Below are 26,100 nucleotides of genomic sequence, written 5' to 3'. Positions count from 1 at the left end.
CCATTGACAAATTAATATTCTTTGTTCCTTTGCTTAAGGAAGGGCTGCCACACAGGGGACCCTCCCCAGTTCAGTTCATGTCCCTTGTTGTCTCCTATTCATTTACAATATTTCCTTTTGAATACTTTAAATAAAGGATCACCTCCTTGCAACCCTTCAAAGGAAAACCTTGTTGTGAAATTATTTATAGCTCCAATTCCGCATAATGCCGAGCACCCACATTTGACTTTTTGGAAAATGTATTTATTAAAACATTTCTACCCCACCCTTCTGGTGTACAACCACCACTGAGAACATTTGAAAATTACAATTTTATAAAACAATAAAAAAGCAACAAGATCAGCAATTAAAACTAACACATACAAATAATTATCTGCCACATACAACAAAAGTCTGCCAGAATAAAAAAGTATTGAATGACTCGCAAAAAATATCAAGGAATGGAGCTAACCACACTTTATGAGTTTCAAGGTCTGGGCATAGTCAATAACCCTAGAAGAGACACTCCTTCTTATCTTAGGGAACATGCATGATGATATGGGAGAGGGGTAATACGCCAAAGGGTAATGCTTTGAATTGTGTCTGGAAGCAAATTGCAGGATCCCATTGCTAGGTGACGGCTTTCGGGACCAACTTAAGCACCTAAAGATTCCTCAGATGCAGTTCTATTTACATAGTAGTAATCCAACCTATACACAGCAAAGGCACAAATTGCCAATCTTTTTTGGACCGGGGGCATATTTTGGATTTTGAGTGCTAGGGGCATCAGTCACAAAACAGCTGCCATGGGGCATGGTATATAACACAACATTGGGGGCATGACACAATACAAAATTAGATGGAGTACAGCCACTGCTGCTCCCTGCCCCTCCAGGGGCAACCTTATGTTTACTATAGGAAGTAATCCAATAGTAAAACGAAATCTGACACGTGAGCTGGTTGCGAGCCACAAATACCACTCTGCTCCTCAGAATTGCCGGAAATGGGATGTGTTCAGAGGACAGTGTAAGGAAATGGGCAAAAGCTAGCAGACATCCTTCAGTAACTGAAACATCATTGATTGGGCACCAGGAGAAACCATTGCTTGCATGGTTGCTTGCATTGGCTTGAAAATACTATTCACTGAAATGGGTCTTTTTTCCTTTGGGAAACATGAAGGATGTATGACAAATAGGAGTGTGTCCGTACCTCGTATTTCACAGAGTCTTCCAAACTGTGTCCCCTGATAAATAGTGAAATCAGGAGTCGCCTCTCGAACAGAATGTGCATACCCTGAAAGAAGCCACAACACATTATCTGCACTTGCAATGATCTCCACACATGGGGGTGTATCCAATGCTAGTCATACTCAGAGTAGATCCATTGAAATTATGCCTAACTTGGGTCCATTAATTTCAACTGGCCTACTCTGCATAAAACTTAGTTGGCTACAGCCCCAAATTTAAACCTAGGATTGTACACTTGGATGGCTGTGTTCTTTGTCTCTCTTAGGAAAAGGCAGAATTATGATGTCAAGGTTTCATAGCAGCTTCACTGCTCATATCAAAGTCTGTCCACATATGAAGTTGATATTTGGTACAAAAGTTGTCCAACTATGTACTGCAATCATCAGAAAAGTCTTCAAATAAGACATTTTTTGCCTAAAAAGACTTCAAGACCACAATGATGAAGCTACACAATCCAAGTAATAAATAAGAAAGTATGGAAAACATTACTGTGCACACTCAAAATCACACACTTGCACTGGGCTTTGAATCCAACTGAAATGTGAAAAAATGTGTCTTGGATTCCTTCCAAATATGGCAGTCAAAATTCTTTCCTGTGAATTACAGCAAATTATACTTCCATTAAACGGAGCAGGAGCCTAGATTTCCCTCCCCCTTTAGTGGAAACCTAATCTACAGCCTTTTAAAGAATCTCTAAGTGCCTAAAATATCCACATCTCTCTGCAATACTGATCAGAAACAGGAGAAATGAGGCATCCCCAGGTTCAAACATAGCATTCCTAATTTAAGATTTTTAATTGTCTTGTTTACTATCACTTCTCCAAAAGCAAGCCATGAACTAAGGTTTTGCATAACAGAAGACAATGAACAAAACTAGATTATTTGCATTATTATTGGATAATACCACACACAAATAGAACCATGTTAAAAGGAGACTGTGACGTTAAATCTATATAAAATTCATTCAGCAGAACAAAATGCACCCATATGTATTTTTATTTAAAAAATATAAAAGATAAATAACTCATAAAAGCAAGGCTCTTTTTTGAGACAGCAACTTGAGACATTTTCCTTTATAAGTTTTTTTTTCTTTTTTGCAGTTTCGCACACTCTCTCTCTCATTAAATGCATATTTAGTTTATAATAGCTGTGACATCTGGAACACTTTTCACCCATTCCACTAAGGACTTCTGCTCCCCGTTTGTTAAAGTAAAACTTGTGTGGGGTTCCCTAGAGCACATTGCTTAGTGGACGGCAAACCTTTTCTTCGCTATAGGACTGAAAATGAGTAAATAGGATGCATAAACTGTCAAAGATAGAACCATTACTACAAACCAATGACATGATTTCCTTCAAAATGGTTTATACATAACGCCTTGTATGTTCTATTTACAACTTTAAACTTAGCTAATTCAATGTTAGCCTGCCTAAAAACTGTCCTAATGTAAACAAAACAAAACAAAATCAATTGGCTAAAGAAAGAGCTGTCATGAAATCAATAGCAAGTGCTGCTTAACAAACACAGGCTTGATGTGGGTTCTTGAATGGTTTGCTAACAAGATTGAAGCAATGCCCTTTCCATATGACTAATGTACCAAGAATCTTCAGAAACGGGGTGAAAATTCCTGGGGGGGGGGGAATGCTACAACATGGAAAAATTGTCCTCAATGCTCGACATTTTGGAAAAGCAGCAGCAGTAGACATTCTAGACACACATCTGTATCTTCATCTGTGTGGGGTGGGTGGGTGAAAATTCAAGAAACCTGAGCACTGAAAAAAATCATTATATGAGCATATATATGAATGCTATGTGGCACAGTATCAGGCTTCCAACAGTAATAATAATAATAATAATAATAATTTATTATTTGTACCCCGCCCATCTGGCTGGGTCTCCCCAGCCACTCTGGGCGGCTTCCATCAAACATTAAAATACATTTAAAATATCACAGTTTAAAAACTTCCCTAAACAGGGCTGCCTTTAGGAATTTTCTGAATGTCAGGTAGTTGTTTATTCCCTTGACTTCTGATGGGAGGGCGTTCCACAGGGCGGGCGCCACTACCGAGAAGGCCCTCTGCCTGGTTCCCTGTAGTTTTGCTTCTCGCAGTGAGGGAACCGACAGAAGGCCCTCGGCGCTGGATCTCAGTGTCCGGGCTGAATGATGGGGGTGGAGACGCTCCTTCAGGTATACAGGACCGAGGCCGTTTAGGGCTTTAAAGGTCAGCACCAACACTTTGAATTGTGCTCGGAAACGTACTGGGAGCCAATGTAGATCTCTCAGGACCGGTGTTATGTGGTCCCGGCGGCCCCTCCCAGTCACCAGTCTAGCTGCCGCATTCTGGATTAATTGCAGTTTCCGGGTCACCTTCAAAGGAAGCCCCACATAGAGCGCATTGCAGTAGTCCAAGCGGGAGATAACTAGAGCATGTACCACTCTGGCGAGACAGTCCGCGGGCAGGTAGGGTCTCAGCCTGCGTACCAGATGGAGCTGGTAGACAGCCGCCCTGGACACAGAATGAACCTGTGCCTCCATGGACAGCTGTGAGTCCAAAATGACTCCCAGGCTGCGCACCTGGTCCTTCAGGGGCACAGTTACCCCATTCAGGACCAGGGAGTCCCCCACACCCACTCGCCCCCTATCCCCCAAAAACAGTACTTCTGTCTTGTCAGGATTCAACCTCAATCTGTTAGCCGCCATCCATCCTCCAACCGCCTCCAGGCACTCACACAGGACCTTCACCGCCTTCACTGGTTCTGATTTAAAAGAGAGGTAGAGCTGGGTATCATCCGCATACTGATGAACACCCAGCCCAAACCCCCTGATGATCTCTCCCAGCGGCTTCATATAGATATTAAAAAGCATGGGGGAGAGGACGGAACCCTGAGGCACCCCACAGGTGAGAGCCCAGGGGTCTGAACACTCATCCCCCATCACCACTTTCTGAACACGGCCCAGAAGGAAGGAGCGGAACCACTGTATAACAGTGCCCCCAGCTCCCAACCCCTCTAGCCGGTCCAGAAGGATGTTATGGTCGATGGTGTCAAAGGCCGCTGAGAGATCCAGCAGAACTAGGAAACAGCTCTCACCTTTGTCCCTAGCCCGCCGGAGATCATCGACCAGCGCGACCAAGGCAGTTTCAGTCCCATGATGAGGCCTGAATCCCGATTGGAAGGGATCCAAATGGTCCGCATCCTCCAGGCGTGCCTGGAGTTGTTCCGCAACCACCCGCTCAATCACCTTGCCCAAGAATGGTAAATTTGAGACTGGGCGATAGTTGGCCATATTGGCCGGGTCTAAAGATGTTTTTTTAAGAAGCGGTTTAATGACCGCCTCCTTCAGCGGGTATGGGAAGACTCCCTCACAGAGGGAAGCGTTCACCACCCCGCGGAGCCCATCGCCCAGTCCTTCCCGGCTTGCTTTTATTAGCCAGGATGGGCAAGGATCAAGGACACAGGTGGTTGGTTTCACTCGTCCAAGCAGCCTGTCCACATCCTCGGAGGTAACAGATTGAAATTGATCCCATGAAACATGACTAGACAGAGCTCTAGCACTCTCCCGCCCCAGCCCTGCTCCCACGGTGGAATCTACCTCCTTCCGAATCTGAGCGACTTTATCTGCAAAAAACTTTGCAAAAGCATTGCAGGAGATCTTGGGGTCCCTACCAGGCCCCGATGACGATGGTGGTTCTGCTAAACTGCGAACCACCTGGAAGAGTCTCCTGCTGCTGTTTTCTGCAGATGCAATAGAAACGGTGAAGAAGGCCCTCTTCGCCGTTGCCATTGCCACTTGGTAGGCTCGAAGTTGAGCTCTAGCCAGTGTCCGGTCAGATTCAGAATGAGTTTTCCGCCACCGGCGCTCTAGCCGTCTCAGCGACTGTTTCATCGCCCTCAGCTCCGGGGAAAACCACGGGGCTGTCCGGGCTCCATGCAATCGGAGAGGGCGCTTCGGAGCCAGACAGTCAATAGCCCTGGTTAACTCCACGTTCCAGCGGGTCACCAGGGAATCAACTGAAAGGCCATCAACATGGGATAAAACATCCCCCACCACTCTCTGGAAGCCCATTGGATCCATTAAGTAGTGGGGGCGGACCATCCTAATTGGTCCTACCTCCCGGCAGAGGGGAAAGGTCGCGGAGACAGAGCTTTTGGGAAATTTACATGCGGAGTATGAAAACAAAAGCTTTTCTCTGTCATTCATATCTAACATCAGGTAAAGACTACATGAAAGTGTATGACATATGCTACAACTGAAGTTCTATTTAGTTATCATTTGTGTTAACAGAAGAAGCTATCAGAAAGTAACCTTAAGCAACCAATCTCCTTAACTGGATTAGTATCCTCCATATCATAACCCACAATACTGTGTTCCTAAACATATTTCTTGGGAGTCTGGCTGGGGAAATGGAAGCATATACCGAAATAAGGGCACTTAAGTTAGCAATCTTAGTTATCATCTCAGATGGTCTGGACGATCTGAAAGAATAACTGAAGGTGCAACAAGATGGTAGCAGAGCAAGGAGAAAGTTTAGCAAATCCTTTCCAGATGCTCATGTCTAGCAAACCAAACTATGAGCCACAATGGAAGGTGAAAGGTAGCTCAGCGGTTTCCCCTAAGGGGAAGTTCCTTCTGCTCCCCAATATGATGATTAATTATTAGATCCTGAGTGAAAAGGCAAAATCTGCCAAAGCTTGACAAGAAAAACAGAAATCTGCTTTGAGACTAACACCCCGAGCTGGTCTGAATAAGCTACCAGGATGCATGTCCTTAGTAACAGTGCCATGTGCACTGCTTGTGACATTATCCTGGTGTCACGGCCAGGAATCCCTAAACCAGGAGATATGAGGTACAGCCTGACCTTCCCACAACACACACCTACCTGATTCTAATAGTGAGAAGCCTCTGGTACCTTAAAGAAAGCATTGGTGGATGGGTGGCAAATCTTAGTACAGACTTCGTCGACCTGGTGCTCTCCATTTTCTTTGAACTACAACTCCCATTAATCCCACTTGCAGTCCAAAAAATATGGAGGGCATCAGGCAGGCAAAGGCTGCCTTAACACAAAAACATAGAAGTGTAGAATCATAGAGTTGGAAGGGATCACAGGGGTCATCTAGTCTAACCCCTGCAATGCAGGAATCTTTTGCCCAACCTGGCACTTGAACCCATGACCCTGAAATTAAAAGTATCATGCTCTACCGACTGAGCAGCCACATGTTATGAGCATATAGAGATACCAATATTGCTGCAATGTGCATGAAGACTACACATTTCCAAAGGAGAATTATGAGCTGAAATTGAGCAGTAAATCTTCAGAAGTTCTCTGTGGAGCTCATGAATATTACTAGAGGGTCCAAATCTCCTGCCCGTTCCCCACTTTTTTTTACTTGCTTATGGGGAGGATGGGCACACTGAAAAGCACAGCACCACTGGTGAGAATCCAGCTGCCTGCCATCTTAACTACCACAGAGGCAACTATATGTAAAAAAATAAAATCTACAGAACAGGAAACTGAGATCTGCTTAAGGATGCTGGTGGACTTAGGTCTAAAAGGCAGCCACATTCAGCCCACGAGTAGATATTAGGTTTTATTCTGGAAATCCACTGGTATCTCAGTAAGATCACAGCCTTCTAGGAATTGCCAGGCAGGGCTCCTTGTACTGAGGAACTGCCTTTGTGACCCTCACTGCTCTGCACACGTGTAGCAAAACTGAGCAGTAGTCAGAAACAAAAACTCCCATTCAACACCTAAAGCAGGTTTAAGATGGGATGGTGAGGTTAAGGGGAGAAGGGAATGCTTCCATAATCATACATTATATGCAGCTTCCCCAGAGCTGTGCTGCGGAGCAGAACTGTTTATTTTATTAGGATGTAACACCACAATAGCCCAGCGTTTGACTTGGCAAAGAACCCCTTTCTGCACTATCATAACCCATAAATCATGGCCGAACGCCTTATTGTAATTTCAAAAGTAGTATTAATTTTTAAAATTCACATGTTAATTTAGGAAACAGGATGGAATGTTTTTTATTGAAGAACTGCATCCCACTACGGCATTTACCTAATGTGTTCATAGAATGGTCCTCTGTGTAATTGGGAGATTTCCTAGAGGTTACAACAGATAATGGAAGGGAACTGGACAAGGCAGTAGATTAAGCACAGTCATAGATTTAAATATTAAATATTATGTAGCGCAGGAAGGGGATCTGTCATTCATTTGAAAATAAAACATCCAAGTGGAAGCATTACTCTCAAAATCACAGAAATTCTCTCACAATGAATGCAACCTATGTTATTGCCTTTCAGTATTACCGCAAATGAAATGGGCCACTCAGATGACATTTCAAAGAAAAAAACCATTTATTATTAGCTAAATTCTTAAATATTGTTATTAATACTAGACTTTTAATGCTTGATAATTCAAATTATTTTTGAAACTGATTACTACATTTCCCCCCTTTGACCTGTCCTTTGTTTGTTAAATATTATGGTCAATAGATGAATAAATTGTTGTTGATGGAGTGATTTCATTTCCCCAAAATTGGACTGAAAATTTACAAGGCATTTTGCCTCTACTGCCATCAAGATAAGCTGAATACGAACAGAGAAAAATGAACCACATATCCAACTAATCAAAATGTCATTTCATTTTTCCAGTTCCAAAGGTTTACATAAGTCAAAAACTATATGCACACCATTTTTAATACCAGCTGTTTTTAAAGAGAAAGCATCATTATAGCAGGCTGATTACAGAAAATGCATTGTCTCCCCATCCTGCACTCTCAACAAGTGTCTCTTAAACTCAGGCAAACTATTAATGTTAGAATTATGGCTGTTCCTCAAGAATCAAAGCATAACATTCACAAGATACACCGTGATCAAGGAAGGGCACATGGTGTGCTTTGATTTTTTGCACTTTCATTTCTAGTCTTAAAATGACTGATTCTTTTAGAGACAAAGTTGCCAGTAAATGGCTTGCACACAAAAGCAGCAATGGAACAAATATATTTGCTTTAGCTTTATCTACAAATATTGTGAAATGCAAGTTTAGCCTGCTACCCAAGCTGAAACATTAGCAAACACCAGCATAACATTCCAGAAACACCAGTTTAATGGCATGTTTTGTGCTATGTGGTAATTCTTTTTGTGCACTGTGGTGATTCTTTTTCTCAAGCATTTGCTGCTACAGAGAAACTGACAAACTGATCCTAATACTGGGAAGAATGCCTCACTCATCTGAATTTATGTCCAGTACGTATAGTTATGATTGCCAATCTAAGGACGTGGCTACTTGCCATATGGACAAAAATGAAGTTTGGCTTCTTTATACCAACACACACTTGTGAGTGGAGAGGAGTGGTCTGATGGTGTGGTTAAAAACAACAAAAACAGTTAAGTAGACTTCTCCTGCTTTGATATAAGCATTTATGGTAGAGCTGTACTAAAAGCTGAAAAAGATTATTTAAAAAGAAAGAGAAGGAGAGAAGAGCTAAAAGTGTTACATCAGTTTGTGGATTCTTTTTTTATGTCCGGAAAATTCGCCAGCATTTTAGTGCAAAGTTATCTTGATATATAAATTATTGTATGCAATTTTACCTAATACACACATTTTGGGAAGTGATTTCTTCTAACATAATACATTTACCTAATATATGCATTTTTGTACACATTACTTGATTGCATTGCAAAATGTGGGTACATTAAAATATGGAAGAATGACTGTGTTTCAGTTTACATATTGTTTCAGGAAGTGCAATTTAGCTAGATACATCTTCAAATGCAAACTGAATGAAGTATCTCCCTCAGCCTGACTAGGGAGTAAATCCCACTGAACTCAGCCGCCCAGAGTGGCAGGGGAAACCCAGCCAGATGGGCGGGGTATAAATAATAAATTATTATTATTATTATTATTATTATTAGTGGGATACTTCCATAGAATTTGTCTGGTTCCTTGATGCCAGAAAGTGCCCTACATAGATCAGGCAAAATGTCAATTTTGAAATGGAAATAGTCTTTTTAAAGTGCAAATATTCTAAAGATGCTAATTGCTACCCCTTTAGTTATAGCACCAACATTTTATTTTTCTGTCAAATGTTCTCAAAAAGGAGAAACAAATTATTTCTTTAAAAAACATCTTCAAGACATTTGCATAATCTCCAATGACATTTGTATATTTTGCTAGAGGTAACAGAAAGCAAAAGGTTATATAGAATATAATGGGGCTCACTTGCAGAAAAATCTTCATCTATTTTTATTATATCAAAAGAATTAGAAAGGACATCTAAAAGCGCTAAGCATGTGGTAATATTGCTGACGTCTGATTCCAAAGATCTAAAAATGTTTGTTTGCCAGCCATAAAAATTATTGCCCAACTCCTCTTTGCATTTTAGGTCAAGAGCAGTAGAAAGTACAAAATAAAATGATAATGTACTATGGTAGAAAAGGAAGCTAGGCTGCATATTCCAAACCAGTGTGACACTTCACACGTGGCTTTGAAGAGGAATGACTGAATAAGACCAACGGATTGCAAACAATTGTTGGGGCATTCACAGGTATGAAATTGCCCCTTCATTCTGTTCTTTTTGTGCCAGCCAAGTCACCCCAGAGGTTCACCCCTCCCCCCTTCAAGCTGAAACCGTAAGCAAGAGCAAAGATGCATATATTGAAGAGAAGCATTTAATACTTCTTACATAGTTTTCACTCCTTCGGATTAAGCCAACTACATTTCCTGAATTTAAGTGGATTTTAAAATCTGCGACCACGGCTTATATTTTCACCAATTTCCTAGATAGAATATTTCTACCCTTTTGAAAAAACACTCAGGCTACCCCATCACTTTCCAGGAAAGACTTTTTTAAGCCCCCCAATTCATAAATGTAATTAAATAATTACATTAGTGCTAATTAACATGAAACTGCAGATTATTTAAGTACGGGGGGAAACCCCCACTATTCAACTTCTTAATTATTCTTGTGCACATAGCATCTTCTTTTGCTCAGGCGCCCAAGGTGCAAATAAAGCATCCCATCTGCTCGTAATTAGAACTAAATAATTTCAGAGAATGCAGCTTATCATTTTGACTGCACATTTGATTAAAAACAGGGCGCAAGCAAGATCCCAGTTTATTGGTGTAATAGCAACGAAGCAGGCAAGCCCATGTCCCCCCTGTCATTAACAGATACTGGAAACATTATCTGCTATATTGAGGGGAGGGGAGGGGGGAAGAAGGGAGGGGAAAATACAACTTTTTAGTTCATTTCATACAGATGAAAGCGAATTACAGCAAATCACCTCTCCACTGAATAGCGGCCTCTACATAATGACTTTATTTGCTTAATCCCCAAATTAAACGCCGTTTCAAGCGAAGGCCCTGTGTTATTACTCTCATCATGTCGACAACATTTTCCTGCCGAGACCAATTTGAATAAAACAAGGGCCTTCCTTGAACTCAATCAAGGAGTCATAATGTGGTGGGTAATAGAGGTTGCTGATAGATCCACAGACAAAAGCGTTATACCTAATGATGGGATATGGATAATGGTCCTCCTAGAGGTCCTGATGCGATTCCAGTTGGCGGCCAGATGCTAAAAATCAAGAGAAGGCATTGATCAGTGACAGGGGGAAGCTGTGGCGGATACAATCCAGTCAAACTTCAGCTGTTTCCCTCCCCCCTTCCCTTTTCCCACTGTACAGTTAAGCCAGGCATAAATTATATTAATTGATTTAATCACATACTTAAAACATCTTCCCCAATTAATTTAATTAGATGGCTACATGAAGCTACTGGCAGGGGAAGATTAGAGGCTGATCACTTAATTAACAGAATATGAATGAAAAAAAAGAAAGCAAACATAAATGAAATGGTGAGCACTAATTAAAAGCCTGTCTGCAAACTTAAGTACTTTCTGACAAAGTAGGGACTGCTACAGAAGCAAGTGAGAATTCTCTCCGCCCCCGCCCGCCCCCCATCAAGTGCACAGCACAGGTGTAAGGGGAGAGGAAAGGTCAGGCAGAGAGAAAACATAGATGAAGGGAGAAAAGAGTGGAACTAGACTGGAAGACAGATGTGTGTTTTGCTACCCAAAATGGCAGCACTGAATCAAGTACACCCTACGCTCCCCTGTACCATTTCTAAATGGAAGCACAGAGTGGTATCCAACAAAATTCTTTTGCTACTTTTGGCTATACTGTACAAGGGAATTTCCTGTCCAACCCCTCTCCCTAAGTGCCCCCCCAGTCTGCCCTAGAGTTACCCCAACTCTCCAGACTTGGGGAGGGCCTGGAGGAGAGAGATGGGGCAAATTTTGTTGCACTAACAGAGGCATGTCACTGGACACTGCCCATTTTAGGCTCATTCCAAATTTATTAATATTTTTATTATTAAATTTATTAGTCCCAGGAATAGGGTGGGTCCTGAAAACAGACACCTTAGGTGTTAATGGGCAGGGTAAAGGGGTGAGATTCAGCATATGACGAAAGCCTGGATGTTGAAAAGTTTTTCAGATTGTACAAGTTAAGAGAGATGATTGAGTATTTCACTGTATTTTTATATGTATCTCTTCATTTTTAGCTGCGAGTTTATTACTGTACTCTTGTAGCCCGCTTAAACAGTGTATATGTTAAGAAGAATATGAACAGTATACATAAATACATAGAATTATGGGGGAGGGAAAACATAATAAGGGTTGCCATTTTCCACCACAATACCATAATCATTGCGATGTCTAATTTCAGCCTCTGTCAAACCATTTAGAAAAACTAGATAGTTTTCTAACAAGAGTGAGCCAAGTAAAAACAAAATGAATTGCCCTCCTAGTATGTAGAGGGGAGGAAACAGGGAGCAGTTCTGGGTGCCCCCCCCCGCTCCTTTTTGTGAGAAGAGGGGGTTGAGGAGAGAACTTATGCACAGAAGACTGAACATCTAATGAAGGATGAAATGTGCTTGGACATGTGTACAGTTAAATGAAAAAATAGTAGCATTTTAACGCAACCACTCAAGCAAGTGATGTTTAGAGAAGGAGCACTGCCAGAACAGCTGGCAGCCTTGCGTACCTTGGCCCTGATGTAGTAATTCTCCAGGTGTTTCTGTCGCGATTCCTTCAGGGTATTTCTGACACGCCCCCGGTGAACATGCACAAGCCAAGAGATGGCAATCACTCCCGAGGCCCACTGCTGCTGCCTGAAGGTGATGTAGGCTTTTCTGAATTTGTAACACCTCCATAATGCCTGTATCTTGGTAGCTGCCACTGCAGTGCCATTTTGGCCTTTGTATCTCTGGCCAGGTTTACTTAAGATCTTTTTGACCGCCGAAATGTTCTTTATCACAGAGAGAATTTCCTCCCTAGTTGGCCTCTGGTTCAGCTCAAAATCTGGAATGATCTCCATCACTCTCTTCCCCTTGACGATGGCGGAGGGAACAGCATAGTCCTTCAAAAAGTTAGAGACGTGCTCCAAGAAGGAAAGGACACTTCCCCAGAATAAGCAGCAGTGTTTTTTAAATCCTTGGAGATCAAGAGCCGTGTAGTCTATGGCTCCCTTGCGAATAGGTATCTCAAACTCTAAAGAGAGATCCTGGAAGGTTGGAGATGATGTTATTTCTGCGGTCTATGGAAAGAGTGAAAGAAGTAAAGAGAGTAAAACAAGCAGTGGAGACATGCTGTCTCATTAATACTTACAAAGAGAGCCTAAGGATCCAAATCCTGGAATATTATGACTACCAATTCAACATGCATCCAGCCTAGCCACGATATCGCAAGCTCTAATAGCACAAGCTTTGCAGTTTTATTTAGGGTACTGCAATGTGCTCTATGTGGGGCTTCCCTGGATGACCGTCCAGAAGCTGCAGCTGTCTGCAATGTGAGATAATGTGTTACTGATCCTTCAAGCTCTGCATTGACTCCTGCTGTGAAATTTCCTCCCACTGGAGATACAGATGGCCTTCACCTTATCTGTTTTTAGACCTCACTAGGTGTATTTATTCCTTCAGGACTATGGAAATGAGTTATTTAAGGGCTTATTACTTTTGGTGTTATTGCTTTCTATGTAATACTGTCACGTTGAATTTTGTGTACCACCCTAGAAACCTTTGGGTCAAAGGGCGGATTATAAATACTGCTAACAACAATAATACTAATAATGTTGTCAATACAAGGACGATCTTGACCAATCACAAAAGAGAAATAAAATACCTTATGGGTCAACTGAAGAAGAGTAATGTTTACCTAAAAAGAAAGCTATTGGGGAAGAGGCCGGGGGCTAACATGACCAACCATGACGTAATAGCTATTTTTTCTTTGTTTGTCAGGAGGACTCTCATGGGGTCAGCGCAGCTAGAACTAGGAACATGCAGTTCTCTGTGCAGCTGTTCCATGATCTAGCAAATGTGCAGCTTGGAACACCTTCCTAGCAGTGAAGTACCTTCAGACTCTGGACTGGCCGCTAAGTCCTCCTTGACAGGAACAGCTATAAAAAGGATTCCTCTTTGGTGCAAGATCTTGCCTGAGCAATGAGGTCTTCCTGACACTTGTGTGTCTCTGACCCTGACTCTGACTACCGAGTTCCAGTTTTGGTTCACTTCAGACAACTGGACATAGCTCAGACCTGACAATGTGTCCCAATCTACATTTGGAGTCTGTGTGGGATTCCCCGTTCACTTCAATAGAGAGGGCAGCTCCATCCATCCCCAGGGAAACTCATCTGCATACGGAGTCCTGAATGCTATATCAGCCTTTCCAAATCTGTTGCCTACCATACGTATATTTTGGATCAGAACTCCCATCAGCGCCTGATCACTGGCTGCGCTGGTTGGGCTTGAAGGGCATTGGGAGTCCAACAACCTCTGGAGGGCACCAGGTTGTAGAAGACCATATTAAAATCGCTTGGCTTGAAACTGGGGTTATGTAGCTGGGTGCTATGAATCAAATGGATACCCAACATTTACAGGATGGAAATCATTCTGTCATACCTTTACCACTATGGAAGAAGACTTGGACAATGCTCGCTTCTGAATTGCCTGAATTAGGGGCAACTTTGATTTCTTGGGCGAAATAACAGAGATGCAGGATGGGGGTGGAGCAATGTTGCCCTTGCTTCCCCCTCTTCCCTTGCTTGAGGCGGAGGTGGAGGTAGGCCCAGACTTTGGATAAGGAGGAGGAGCTGGGACTTCACCTTTCTTGCTCTCCACACCTCCATCTACAGAAGGGATGAATGTTGTGAACAGCTTTTATTAAACGTAAATATTAGATCACTAAACCTCAGGTATCAAATCTAAATAAATAAATAAACAACCTTGATGAATGATGAAATACACAGGGAATTAAGACCAGATCTGTTTTGTTATTCCCAACATTTCCAACGAAAGCTACAACTATAAGCATCAACTGTATTAAACTACAGGGTACAATTTGGACTCTTCCAGGCTGTAGCTATTTTCTGGGGAGATTCAATCACATACGGACAAATTCAAGTTGATTTGCACACATGGAGAGACACTCAAATTAGACTTCTTACGAAGATGAAAGTGCAAGAAACAACCTCCCTGCAAACAAATCAGGATGAATGCTCAACCAACAGGTCAGCTGGAGGCAACCACAGACACAAAAAAGCATGGCACTGGAAATGCATTTTCAGGTACAAAGCGGACAGAGGCAGAACAGACCTTTCATGGGTCCAGCTCCTATTCTTAGCAGAACAGGAGCTGCTGTTACAGTTTAATTTGACGAAGAGTATCATGGGATGCCAGGAGGCTGGGCTTTGGCAGAGTGGGATGGCTGGTAGCCTGACTGCTGAAAAGGCAGGGTGGCAATGGTAAAACCATTGGTCAGCTCAAGCAAGCTTGACAAACTGAAGTATATTTATTTAGAGCATTTGTACACTGCTCTTCACCCAAAAGTGGCATACATGAAATCAAAACAAGACACTCCCTACCCACAGACTTATGTTCAAACAAACAAACAATAATACAACAGATAAGGGGAAAGGGAAAAGGAGGAAAGAAGAAAATAAAACTCAAAACTCAGGCACCAATTTCTAGACAGTTGTTCCTATATTGACCAACTAGTAAAGATCAGAGGCAGGAGGTGCCTGATGGAGCTGGGCCTCTAGCAAAGCAGATGGAATGAGCCCTGCTTCCCATCTCTCCCTCTGAGGCAGCCTGATGAAATGTTTGCCCTCAGATGACAGTTGAGGGGAGAGGAGGCCTGATGGAGCTGGACTGTCAAAGCAGAGCTGATGGAGTAAGCTCTGCTACTCAGCTCTCCCAGTGCTGGAATGGCTGCCCTCAGATGAGAATAGGGGAGGAACTGTTCTGGCAAGTTACCAGAAAGGAAGGAAGATAAATCACCCACAGACTCTACTGGGTTTGTCTGCTGCTGTGACCACTAGTCCTTAGAAACACCAACACCATTGCCAAAATACGGAACACTGACCAGACAATGGAGAAAGTTTCTCCTTTACAGTATCAGCAGCATCTCTTTGTCCCTACCTGCAGCTGGTTTCTTGTGCTTTTCATGAGATTCATGAAGAGGAGCAGCCTGAGGAAGAATGGGAGGCTTCGCTAGAGTAATCCTAGCTGCACGTGGAATCAGGCCTCTTTCAATTAGATTCAGGATCCCTAGATAAAAACCAGGGAGACAAGTTCTTTCAGAAGCAGCTCGGTCTGGGAAGTATAAACTCAGTCGTAAAGCCAGCCCACCAATATCATAGAACTGTAGAGTTTGAAGAGACCCCGAGGGCTGTCTAGTCCAAACCCCTGTTAACGCAGGAATCACAACCCGTGGTCCCCCATCCAATCTGAAACCATACTGGACCCTGCTTAGTTTGCAAAATGTGCCAGCAGTTTTATTCCTGCACCGCTACCAAGCAACATTTTAAATACTAACATTTGCCTTTGGTAAAGGTGAAAAGGAGGGAGAGATGGAAGAATGCTGGGAGGAAGGAAGCAATTCCCTCTTGCTTCCATCTCTCTCAACCTTCTGAGACAGGAAGTGGTTCAAAAGGAGATCAAGGCGGAAGAGGAAGAAGAATGTATAAATGAGAGTATTCCTTTTCCTCTTCACTATCTCCTCCAGTTGGAATATGACTGAGGTGGGAGGGGAACAGTGGTGGTGGCTGGTGCCCCCTGGGCAGAAGGTAAGGAGCAGCCCAACAGCAGGTAGCTCCTGAACCAATGATGGATGGAGAGCCAGTGTGGTGTAGTGGTTAAGAGCAGTAGACTCGTTATCTGGGGAACCGGGTTCGCGTCTCCACTCCTCCACATGCAGCTGCTGGGTGACCTTGGACTAGTCACACTTCTCTGAAGTCTCTCAGCCCCGCTCACCTCACAGAGTGTTTGTTGTGGGGGAGGAAGGGAAAGGAGAATGTTAGCCGCTTTGAGACTCCTTCTGGTAGTGAAAAGCGGGATATCAAATCCAAACTCTTCTTCTTCTTCTTCTTCTTCTTCTTCTTCTTCTAGTTTCCCTCCCATTCTTTAGTTTTTCACTAAGAAGGATGCTGACAGCTAGGGACAACCCCAGGACTGGTTGCAAATTAGAACATAGGAAGTTTGGGGCTGGCTGAAGGTAGACTGAGGCTGGTGGGGCAGCACCACATTTGCCCTCACAGACTAGCCTCCACTGGAAGGGGGAGGCAGGCAAAGGTATCCATGACAGAAGGACGGAATCTTCACTTGTGATTTGTCCTTACACTCTTCCCCACTCTCACACACCATGCAAAGAAGAGGTGAGAGAAGGGGGAAACAGTGAGTGAACTTCCTGCCAGGTGTTGCCCATTCATCCCTATTTTAAACAGCCCACCAATCAAACTGTCTGCCAACCAGTGTTCTAGGTGAAATTGTAAATGCCCAGCATAACATACATGCCAGGACATGTATAGCAAAATAAATCCCAGTGGATTGGGCACGCAGCTGTGACTGACCTTTCTCGGCATCTGTTTCAGAAACTGGAAAGGAAACCTTCTTCAAATGGAAGGAAGGTGGAGCTACTGAGAGGCTGGGGACCGTAACACCTTTTGCTATCTTCTGAGTTGGTGCCTAAGGAGAGATGAGAGGAAACTTATTCCTTCATCAGCTGCAAACCTTTTTGATATTAAGGAGTTCTTCACGCACGCGTGACTAAATAATAAATACAATTTCCGCTATGAATAGTTTCATTAAGGTTTAATAACAAAAAACAGTATGAGCTCAGATTTTACTGCTTAGGAACATGCCACACGATTGTCGACTGTCAGCGGTTGAAGCAATTTAAAGGAGAGTTAATTAAAATCTAATCAATGTCTTGTGATGTCCGCTATGCTATAAATAATAAAATAAATTTATGAAAACAAAAACACCCACAGCCTTTTACAAAGAATTAGCTAGGTTTCAGCAATGACACCATGTAAACCAAGAGAGGTTAACCTGTGGCCCTCCAGACGTTTTTGGACTACAATTTCCAACAGTCCCAGCCAACATGGTCAATGTGCCAGGGATGATGGGAACTGTAGTCCAGCATCATATGGAGGTGGCCACAGGTTAACCACCCCTGCTGAAAATGTAAAACTGGTTATTCTGAAACAGCCACCATATTTTGTTGTTGTTTAGTCGTTTAGTTGTGTCCAACTCTTCGTGACCCCATGAACCAGAGCACGCCAGGCACTCCTGTCTTCCACTGCCTCCCGCAGTTTGGTCAGACTCATGTTGGTAGCTTTGAGAATACTGTCCAACCATCTTGTCCTCTGTCGTCCCCTTCTCCCTGTGCCCTCCATCTTTCAGCAACATCAGGGTCTTTTCCAGGGAGTCTTCTCTTCTCATGAGGTGGCCAAAGTATTGGAGCCTCAGCTTCAGGATCTGTCCTTCCAGTGAGCACTCAGGCCTGATTTCTTTGAGAATGGATAGGTTTGATCTTCTTGCAGTCCATGGGACTCTCAAGAGTCTCCTCCAGCACCATAATTCAAAAACATCAATTCTTCGGCGATCAGCCTTCTTTATAGTCCAGCTCTCTCTTCCATACATTACTACTGGGAAAACCATAGCTTTAACTATACGGGCCTTTGTTGGCAAGGTGATGTCTCTGCTTTTTAAGATGCTGTCTAGGTTTGTCATTGCTTTTCTCCCAAGAAGCAGGCGTCTTCTAATTTTGTGACTGCTGTCACCATCTGCAGTGATCATGGAACCCAAGAAAGTAAAATCTCTCACTGCCTCCATTTCTTCCCCTTCTATTTGCCAGGAGGTGATGGGACCAGTGGCCATGATCTTAGTTTTTTTGATGTTGAGCTTCAGACCATATTTTGTGTTCTCCTCTTTCACTCTCATTAAAAGGTTATTTAATTCCTCCTCACTTTCTGCCATCAAGGTTGTGTCATCAGCATATCTGAGGTTGTTGATATTTCTTCCGGCAATCTTAATTCCGGTATGGGATTCGTCCAGTCCAGCCTTTCGCATGATGAATTCTGCATATAAGTTAAATAAGCAGGGAGACAATATACAGCCTTGTCGTACTCCTTTCCCAATTTGGAACCAATCAGTGATTCCATATCCAGTTCTAACTGTAGCTTCTTGTCCCACATAGAGATTTCTCAGGAGACGGATGAGGTGATCAGGCACTCACATTTCCTTAAGAACTTGCCATAGTTTGCTGTGGTCGACACAATCAAAAGCTTTTGCGTAGTCAATGTTTTTCTGGAACTCTCTAGCTTTCTCCATAATCCAGCGCATGTTTGCAATTTGGTCTCTGGTTCCTCTGCCCTTCGAAATCCAGCTTGCACTTCTGGGAGTTCTCGATCCACATATTGCTTAAGCACCATATTAAGGCCATTTAAAATTGTTCCTTATGGTAGTTCATAAAGTGGTTTAAGCAAATCTCATCCTTTCCACCACAAACCCTTTTCGGATATTTCTGGTGGCCTGGTGAAACTCACTCAATTCCCTGATATATGGTATACAGTGGGCACGCAACTCATGCATAATCTACTTAAACAATCATGATTCAAGGTGAATATCCAAAAATTAATTAAACAAATGGAAAACCTGCCACAGAAATAGCTTTTTAAGCCCCCCGCCTGGTTACTGGTCTCTGGGAGAATCAGGCAAGGGCCCTGGAACACTCCTAGAAGCCCACTCTGGACAGGTAGGGATGGTTTCATGGGACTGATGGTTCTGGGCATTCCTGGCTTTATGTGATTTTGCCTTTGCATGTGGACCCCCAGGACAGAACCCTCACATAAGTGATAGGCCCAGTGTACATGAATGGCTCTTCATCATATCTAACATCTGCAACATGGAGCAGTTTTAAGTCTGGTGCTTATTCACTACTTTATGTCAAATAAGTGAGCGGCAAAATCTGAGCTTGGGCTGTCAATTTACACCTCTGTTTCAGCACAAAACAGGGGGTGGGGAATACAGAGGCGTTGGACTTGACCATCAAAGGCTGTTCAATTATCTTCACAACTGAAGATATCTTTCATCAGAAGTGAAGCAAAGGCCACAGCAAAGAGCTGTCAGGAGAAAAGAGATGGGGAATGAATGACACACCATAAAGAAAGCAGGAGGGGACAGAAAGTGCTTTGTCCATCCTCCACACCTCCATGCTTGAAGCATCAATTAGTTAGTTAGGAAACAGCTCCTTACTAACCTAGAAGAGAATGGGTGGGCTACAGACAGATTGTGCCTATTTGTCACACATGACAGTGTTCTTAGGAAGAAAATTAGGGGCAAAGTTGGGAGGCCAAAAGGATCCAGTTCATTCCAGGTTTAGGATAGTGGGGAAACTGCAACACACTCTCAGCTGGTGGTGTGAAAGTTACCTAGGAAGTTGCCTAAACTCAAAGACTATGGAATGCCGCCATAGGTAAAAAACCAGAGAAAGCCATAGGTAAAAACAAAAAGAAGAATTTGGGTTTTTTTTTCTAACCATTACACTACTGTCAAGTGTAAGTTGCTTCAATTGCAGTGCCATGTCTGGCATTGGTTCCAACACTAAGGCTGCAGTCCTAACCATGTCCTATTGACTTCAATGGAGCTTACTACCAAGTAAGTGGGGTTAGGATTGCAGCCTAAGCCATCAACTGATTGTAAGCCTGAACACACCATTTGAGAGCCTTTTCTAACATAACACTTACCACCAAAGGAATGCTTCCCCCCTTCTTCCCCCACAGAGGCATTCACACAAGCAACCTTTCTTTGGACCAGGTTGGCCACACGACGTGGCCTGTGGTAATCTCAGGAGCAGGAAGGAATCAGATTGAATCTACCACCGTAGTCACCAGATCTTTCTTGAAAAATCCCCACAGATGACTCATTACAACACAATGAATTTGACATATCTAATTTCACAGAAACATTCTGGCGAAGAGAAACATTACATCAGAACACCATTTTCAAAGGTTAGAAAAGAAATCTTAATTCGGGCTGCCGGCAAACATTTGCTCTGCATAATATGCCTGGAACGTGCTGCAGAAGTATTTTCTCCTGATCTCAAGCAATTCTGTGTATAATTAACTTGAGGCCTGAGACAAAACAATTCTATTAGTCTTTTTGAAGTGCATTTCTCTTGTGGATAAGAACTCCCACTCAATATGGTTATTTTTCTCTGCTTCAATTTAAACCAACCATTCCCCCCCCCAAAAAAAGATTTTCTGTTTAGCTCATTGTATTTCTTTTGTTATTAACAAAGCAGTGCAGAGGCAAAAGAAGCTTTTGAGAGAGAAACACATTTCAGAAAAAGGGAATGGACACTGGAGGTTACCATCACTTTGTCCACCTTATACTTGCACAGCTGAGTAGCTGACAGACAAGTTTTCTCTTAGCATCAGATCAGTGCTGATGACGGATCACAAGCAGATTTGGCTTCAGATGCTGCTCTTTAGTGACACTGACAAATTAGCTGGATAATTATTTCATATTACCAGTGGCCCATGGAATTGATTCCACAAAACTATGGACACATGGAAAATATATAGTCCATGCGAAAAAACAAACAAACAAAAACCCCCAAATACTTTCCATCTGTGATGAAACTCTTAAGTTTGAGTATTTGATAGTCTTCCAAAGGGGGAAAAACCCCTCCTGATTTTGTCACTATTAAAATGCTTTTTGACTGTGGAAAAAGGAGGTACTAGATGTAAAGATAATGTAAACTACAGATGTTTTTACACATTTAATAAAGCCTTAAATCAAGAACACTACACAATTATCTATTCTTAAAGATTTCCCTGAGTTGAATATGGCACCTCTCTCTAGGTAGTTAGAAGCGCTTAACATATATATCAGTAATCCTTCCAACAGTAATGTAAGGTAGGCCAATATTAGTGGGGTGGGGGTTATGACATATTTAGGCCACTCAGTGAATTCATAGCTAGCATGACATTTGAAATAAATATTTCATAGCTCATCCCTTTAAGCACTAGGTTAAGTCTGCAGCCTCCTTACCATCTGAGTCAATGCCTTTCAGTTCTTTGTGTGCATGTGTGCACTGGTGGGGTACAGGAGTCTGCGTTTAAACTGTTAGGAAATACTTTTTTTTTTACTAAAAACCTACGAAAAGTCCCCCCCCCTCCCCAAATCTATCAATCTCAAAACTCTGCCATACCAGGTGTTGGTGCAAAAATAGCTACACAACTCCAGTCCGTGCCACATGTGCTTTTCAAAAAACGAAACAGAAGCAGCACAGAAGGAAGTGAGCGAGATAATTGCTGGCTCGAAGTGCCACACATTTTACTTGTGGGCAGAGGGCCAGCTTACACCAGGCAGAATTGGACAGTGCTGCTTATTGGAATTCTGGGCTGGGCCTTCATTCTGGTCCGGCGACAGCTGTAAGCCAGCAGCCCATAGCATCTCAATCAGGCGCTGAGCTCCGTCAAAGAATGCTGATACGGACGGAAGCCGCTTCAGCTGCACTCCGCCTTGCAGAATGACAGTCAATCTTGGATTCCAGATGACAAGAACTGGATAAAAAATGTAAAACAAATGGTGACCTTTCCAAAGATTAATTTGTTTACCAACAAAGAGCTCTCCGTTTGTCATCCAGGATAGGGGTGACCTTCACATTCCCATTTCTAGGTTGAGAGGAGGCTGAATGTAGTCATCTGTTCACTTAACTCTGTCTCACCAATTATTCCCTCTCTTATTTTTGGTGAAAGGGGCAGTTTATTAATTCTCTGTGGTCTCCTGCTATGTTCTTATAAATGCAGTCAACGTATTCCAGATTACTGCAGTGGAACATCAATTTGTTTAAGTCTAATTCTGCTATTGATGCCAAAATCATGGTTTTTTTTGTAATTGCAGCCATATGCAAGCATTTAAAGTGTGTGTGCGCGTGTGTTTGTGTGTACAGTATATTCTTTTCTTCAGATCTTACAATGCTTCTATCCACTCTCCTGTTCATTTGAAATAAAAGAAATTGTTTTATTGCCATCATTTAAAAAATGTATGCATGCATCCCATAGGAGATTAATTCAAATACATGCGTACATAGCACAAAACACACACAGAGAGTAAAAGCGGGAAGAGGAAAAGGAGCAATTGGAGTAACTTAGTTGAACGGGCAGCAGAAGACAGCAACTCGTAAAAACTCGAGATCACCACAGCATTAAATTCTTCCTTATGAATAAATGAAGAGGTTCCAAGTTTACATTATTTATTTATTTATTTATTTATTTGGATATTGGGACCAAAATGCCAGTATAAGTCTATGGCTGTGCAGCAATCTTTATGAAAATGAGAACGATAGAATGCTCCTTCCAGGTCACAGCAATTATTTAGAACTATCATTGTGGCAATTTCAATGGCTATTTTCCTTGGTGTATGTTCTATGACCGAGGTGAGCAGCTCATTAGGCCATGTCAGAAATCACTGGCGAGAGGAATGTTAGAGGGATGCAGCTCATTTGCATCTCTAAGATGCAGACAATTAACATAATTTGCATCCCATTTTAATTAACATTGCTAATCTGCATATTTTAGCCACATGTAATTAACATAATTTCATGTGTTCACAAACAATACTAATCTATACATTTAATTGCTTGCAATTAACATAATTTGCATGTGATTTTAATTAACAGTGCTAATTTGTATATTTCCATTGCTGTAATTAAAATAATTTCATATTTTCACAAGTGCTGTCTTCTTGTACATCACAGTTGCATATAATTGATATAATTTGCAGAAAATTTTTCATGAATACCAGTAAGTTATATATCCAAGTGGTTTGTAATTAACATAATTGACCTATCATTTTTTTAAACAAAATGTTGATTTTCAAGGACCAGGATTTATCATAAATGTGCATTATCTGAGACAACTTCCAAGATCCAAGTTGCTATCTTTTGTAAACTTATGGCCAAAAATGGTTAAGCACAGAAAACATGGAGAATCTAATTGAAACAGACTCAGGGCTAGTTTGTATATGCAAACTAATCATCAGATCAGGGCCGTCTCATCCATAGGGGCTGGTGGCGCGACGCACCAGGGCGCCGGGCCCCCCAGGGGCGCCCCCGCGAGCCCGCCAGCATACCGGGCTCCCCCTCCCCAACCTGCCCCTACCCCCACGGGTGGGCGGGTGGGTGGGCACTCGCGCGCGGGCGGGCTGCAAGCCGTCCGCCCTCGCCTCCCGGAGCCCCAGCTGGAGCCCCAGCTCGGCGCCCCCGCCCGCCCACCCCTCATCCCTTGCCTGCCGGTGCGCGATCACCCGCTCCAACACCACCACCCTCATCCCCCGCTCGCCCCCCCCCCTCCCGAGGGGCGGCCAGTGCAGGAGGGAGGCGGGCGGAGAGGCAGCAGGCCGGGGGCGCCGAGGGATCGCTGCACCACGGCGGCCGATCCCTCTAAGATGGCCCTGCATCAGATGACTACAACATCAAGTGATTAAACATGTTAAACACAACTTTCATTCTACCTCCCATTGCCTCAGGCACAAAACTTTTTAATGGAAAGAGTTTACTCATCAAGAAGGTGTGGTCATCAAATGTAAAGAAATCAATGCAATGTCATTCGAAGCCCCCATCTTCTGAGGCTGATCTTCTAGAACTAGGACTGCATCTCCTAACCACCCACCCCCCAAAAGCTGCTGCAATACTGCCTGCCTGGATTGTTTTGGGGAATAATTTACAATAGTTACAATAATACTGAAACAAATAAGCCATTGAACCACATATTTGTTACTTACAGGGACTTTTTGTCTCTGATTCATTATTGGCAAGTCAACTCCATAGTTCTCATTTACAAAATTTCGATGGCAAGCATTGCGTGGATTGTACATAATCTTTACCATCATTGAAAGTTTTTGCTGCAAGAGAAAAAGCTGTAAATAGATGCTAAATGGAACAAAAACAAAGGTTCTAGAGAACTCATCTGCTGATAATTTGCACACATACTTTGAAAGCATGTGTGGCGTTGCTAAGGATGTACGTGCACTGGGTTTTCTTGGCCAATTGCCTTAGCGCACTGATGTACAACCACAAGGCAGAATTTAAACAAAATGGCTAACTAGAAAAAGCAGACATATACAGCCCAAGAATGGAGCACTAGAGTAAGAAACATTAGATTGTATAACCCCTGCTTTTGCCCTTCTGTCACCAAATCAGGGAACTAAACTCTTAGCTACTACCCTCCTTGTGGCTTAAAACTCTGCAGTAAAGGTGATCCTACTCTCAGAGGCTCTTTCTGGCAGCTTTGGCCTTACTTAAGTCAAAGAGCTCTGGACCCTGGGGCTGGCAGCCATACATTAGTTGCAGGACCTAGAGCTTCTTTGGCTGCCTAGACTCAAAAGGTTGATATATCAGTATTTTGTGGTGTCAGGCTCAGGCAGAGGTATCCCATCACCTCTGCCTGAGCCTGACACCACAGAATACTTGAGCAGCTCTGTGGCAACTTCCCTGCAGAACGCCAAGAACATAAGAAGCCCCATCTAGACCACCACCCTGTTCTCACAATGGCCAACCTATAAGTAGAACCTGAGGACAACAGCACTCTCCTTACTTGTGATTCCCAGCAACTGGTATTCAGATTCTTACTGATAAGCAGCTGTTGCTAGCCTTATCCTCCATGAATTAATCTAACCCTCTTCCAAAGTCATCCAACTTGGTGGCCATCACTATCTCTTTGGGGGTAAATTCAATCCTGAAGGTAGCTCCACCCAGCGTCACTCTTGGCTTGGCATGCTTTGTTAGGAGACTGCAAGGGACCCATGAAGGCATGAACCAAGGCTTCAGGATCTCAGCTGCAGTATGACTTAGGAACTGGGTATGAATTACATTTTAAGTCATTCAGCAAAAAACTATCCACATTTTATTAACCTTGCCTTTTGTGGGCTAGAATCTTACTCCACCCCCTTCCACCCCCCCTAAATGTTGAGATTCTCTGGATGTTGAAAAAGTCAGATAATCCACTGGGCTCCTCTGCTTAGTATCTTTTGCTCTAAACATTCCACTGTGTGAAGCGGATGTAGTCAATTCCTAGTCTGATCAGCAGGCTACATTTGTGGTCCTGCCAAACTTGCTGTAGATTTTTATTTAGTTATTTATTTTTAAATCAGGGATTACCGGCCCAGTGAACCAAAACAGCTTCCTCTGGTTCAGCTTCAGTTCACTGACTCCATGAAGGTAAAGAACATGCTTAGGAAGTAAATGGGAAATAAATAATAATTAAAGAAATGGGAATTCAGAATCCTGAAGGGAGTGATAATACTGGTTTTAGCTGGATGGAATGTCTCCAGCTATTTTGCTTGCTTTTAAAAAAAAATCCAGCGGAAGAAAATCCTAGTGGAAAGGAGGGGGGGGACATATCTTTAATAAGCTCATCTTCGGCTTAATGAATATGATGCCTTCTGTTTTATGGATATAAAAATAGAAGCCACAGAAGTTAACACACAGGGTAGAATTATCCCTGTGTGCAGGCACTTGCGT

General features: G+C 42.9%; 1 protein-coding gene across 1 annotated transcript in view; it reads right to left on the bottom strand.

Moving 5' to 3' along the window:
* Nucleotides 1–26,100, bottom strand: part of IQCH (IQ motif containing H) — an 83,873-nt gene that overhangs the window by 51,329 nt on the left and 6,444 nt on the right. Inside the window, exons 6-12 of the mRNA XM_033167649.1 lie at nt 24,363–24,482; nt 17,138–17,252; nt 15,708–15,836; nt 14,190–14,416; nt 12,278–12,829; nt 10,743–10,809; nt 1,189–1,272 (exon numbers count right to left, since the gene is read on the bottom strand). Of these exons, the coding sequence (XP_033023540.1) occupies nt 1,189–1,272; nt 10,743–10,809; nt 12,278–12,829; nt 14,190–14,416; nt 15,708–15,836; nt 17,138–17,252; nt 24,363–24,482 (1,294 nt within the window). The remainder of the gene's footprint in view (nt 1–1,188; nt 1,273–10,742; nt 10,810–12,277; nt 12,830–14,189; nt 14,417–15,707; nt 15,837–17,137; nt 17,253–24,362; nt 24,483–26,100) is intronic.

This window comes from Lacerta agilis, chromosome 13 (genome assembly GCF_009819535.1).
Source record: "Lacerta agilis isolate rLacAgi1 chromosome 13, rLacAgi1.pri, whole genome shotgun sequence".
NCBI lineage: Eukaryota > Metazoa > Chordata > Lepidosauria > Squamata > Lacertidae > Lacerta > Lacerta agilis.
This window is presented reverse-complemented; position numbering and strand designations above follow the sequence as displayed.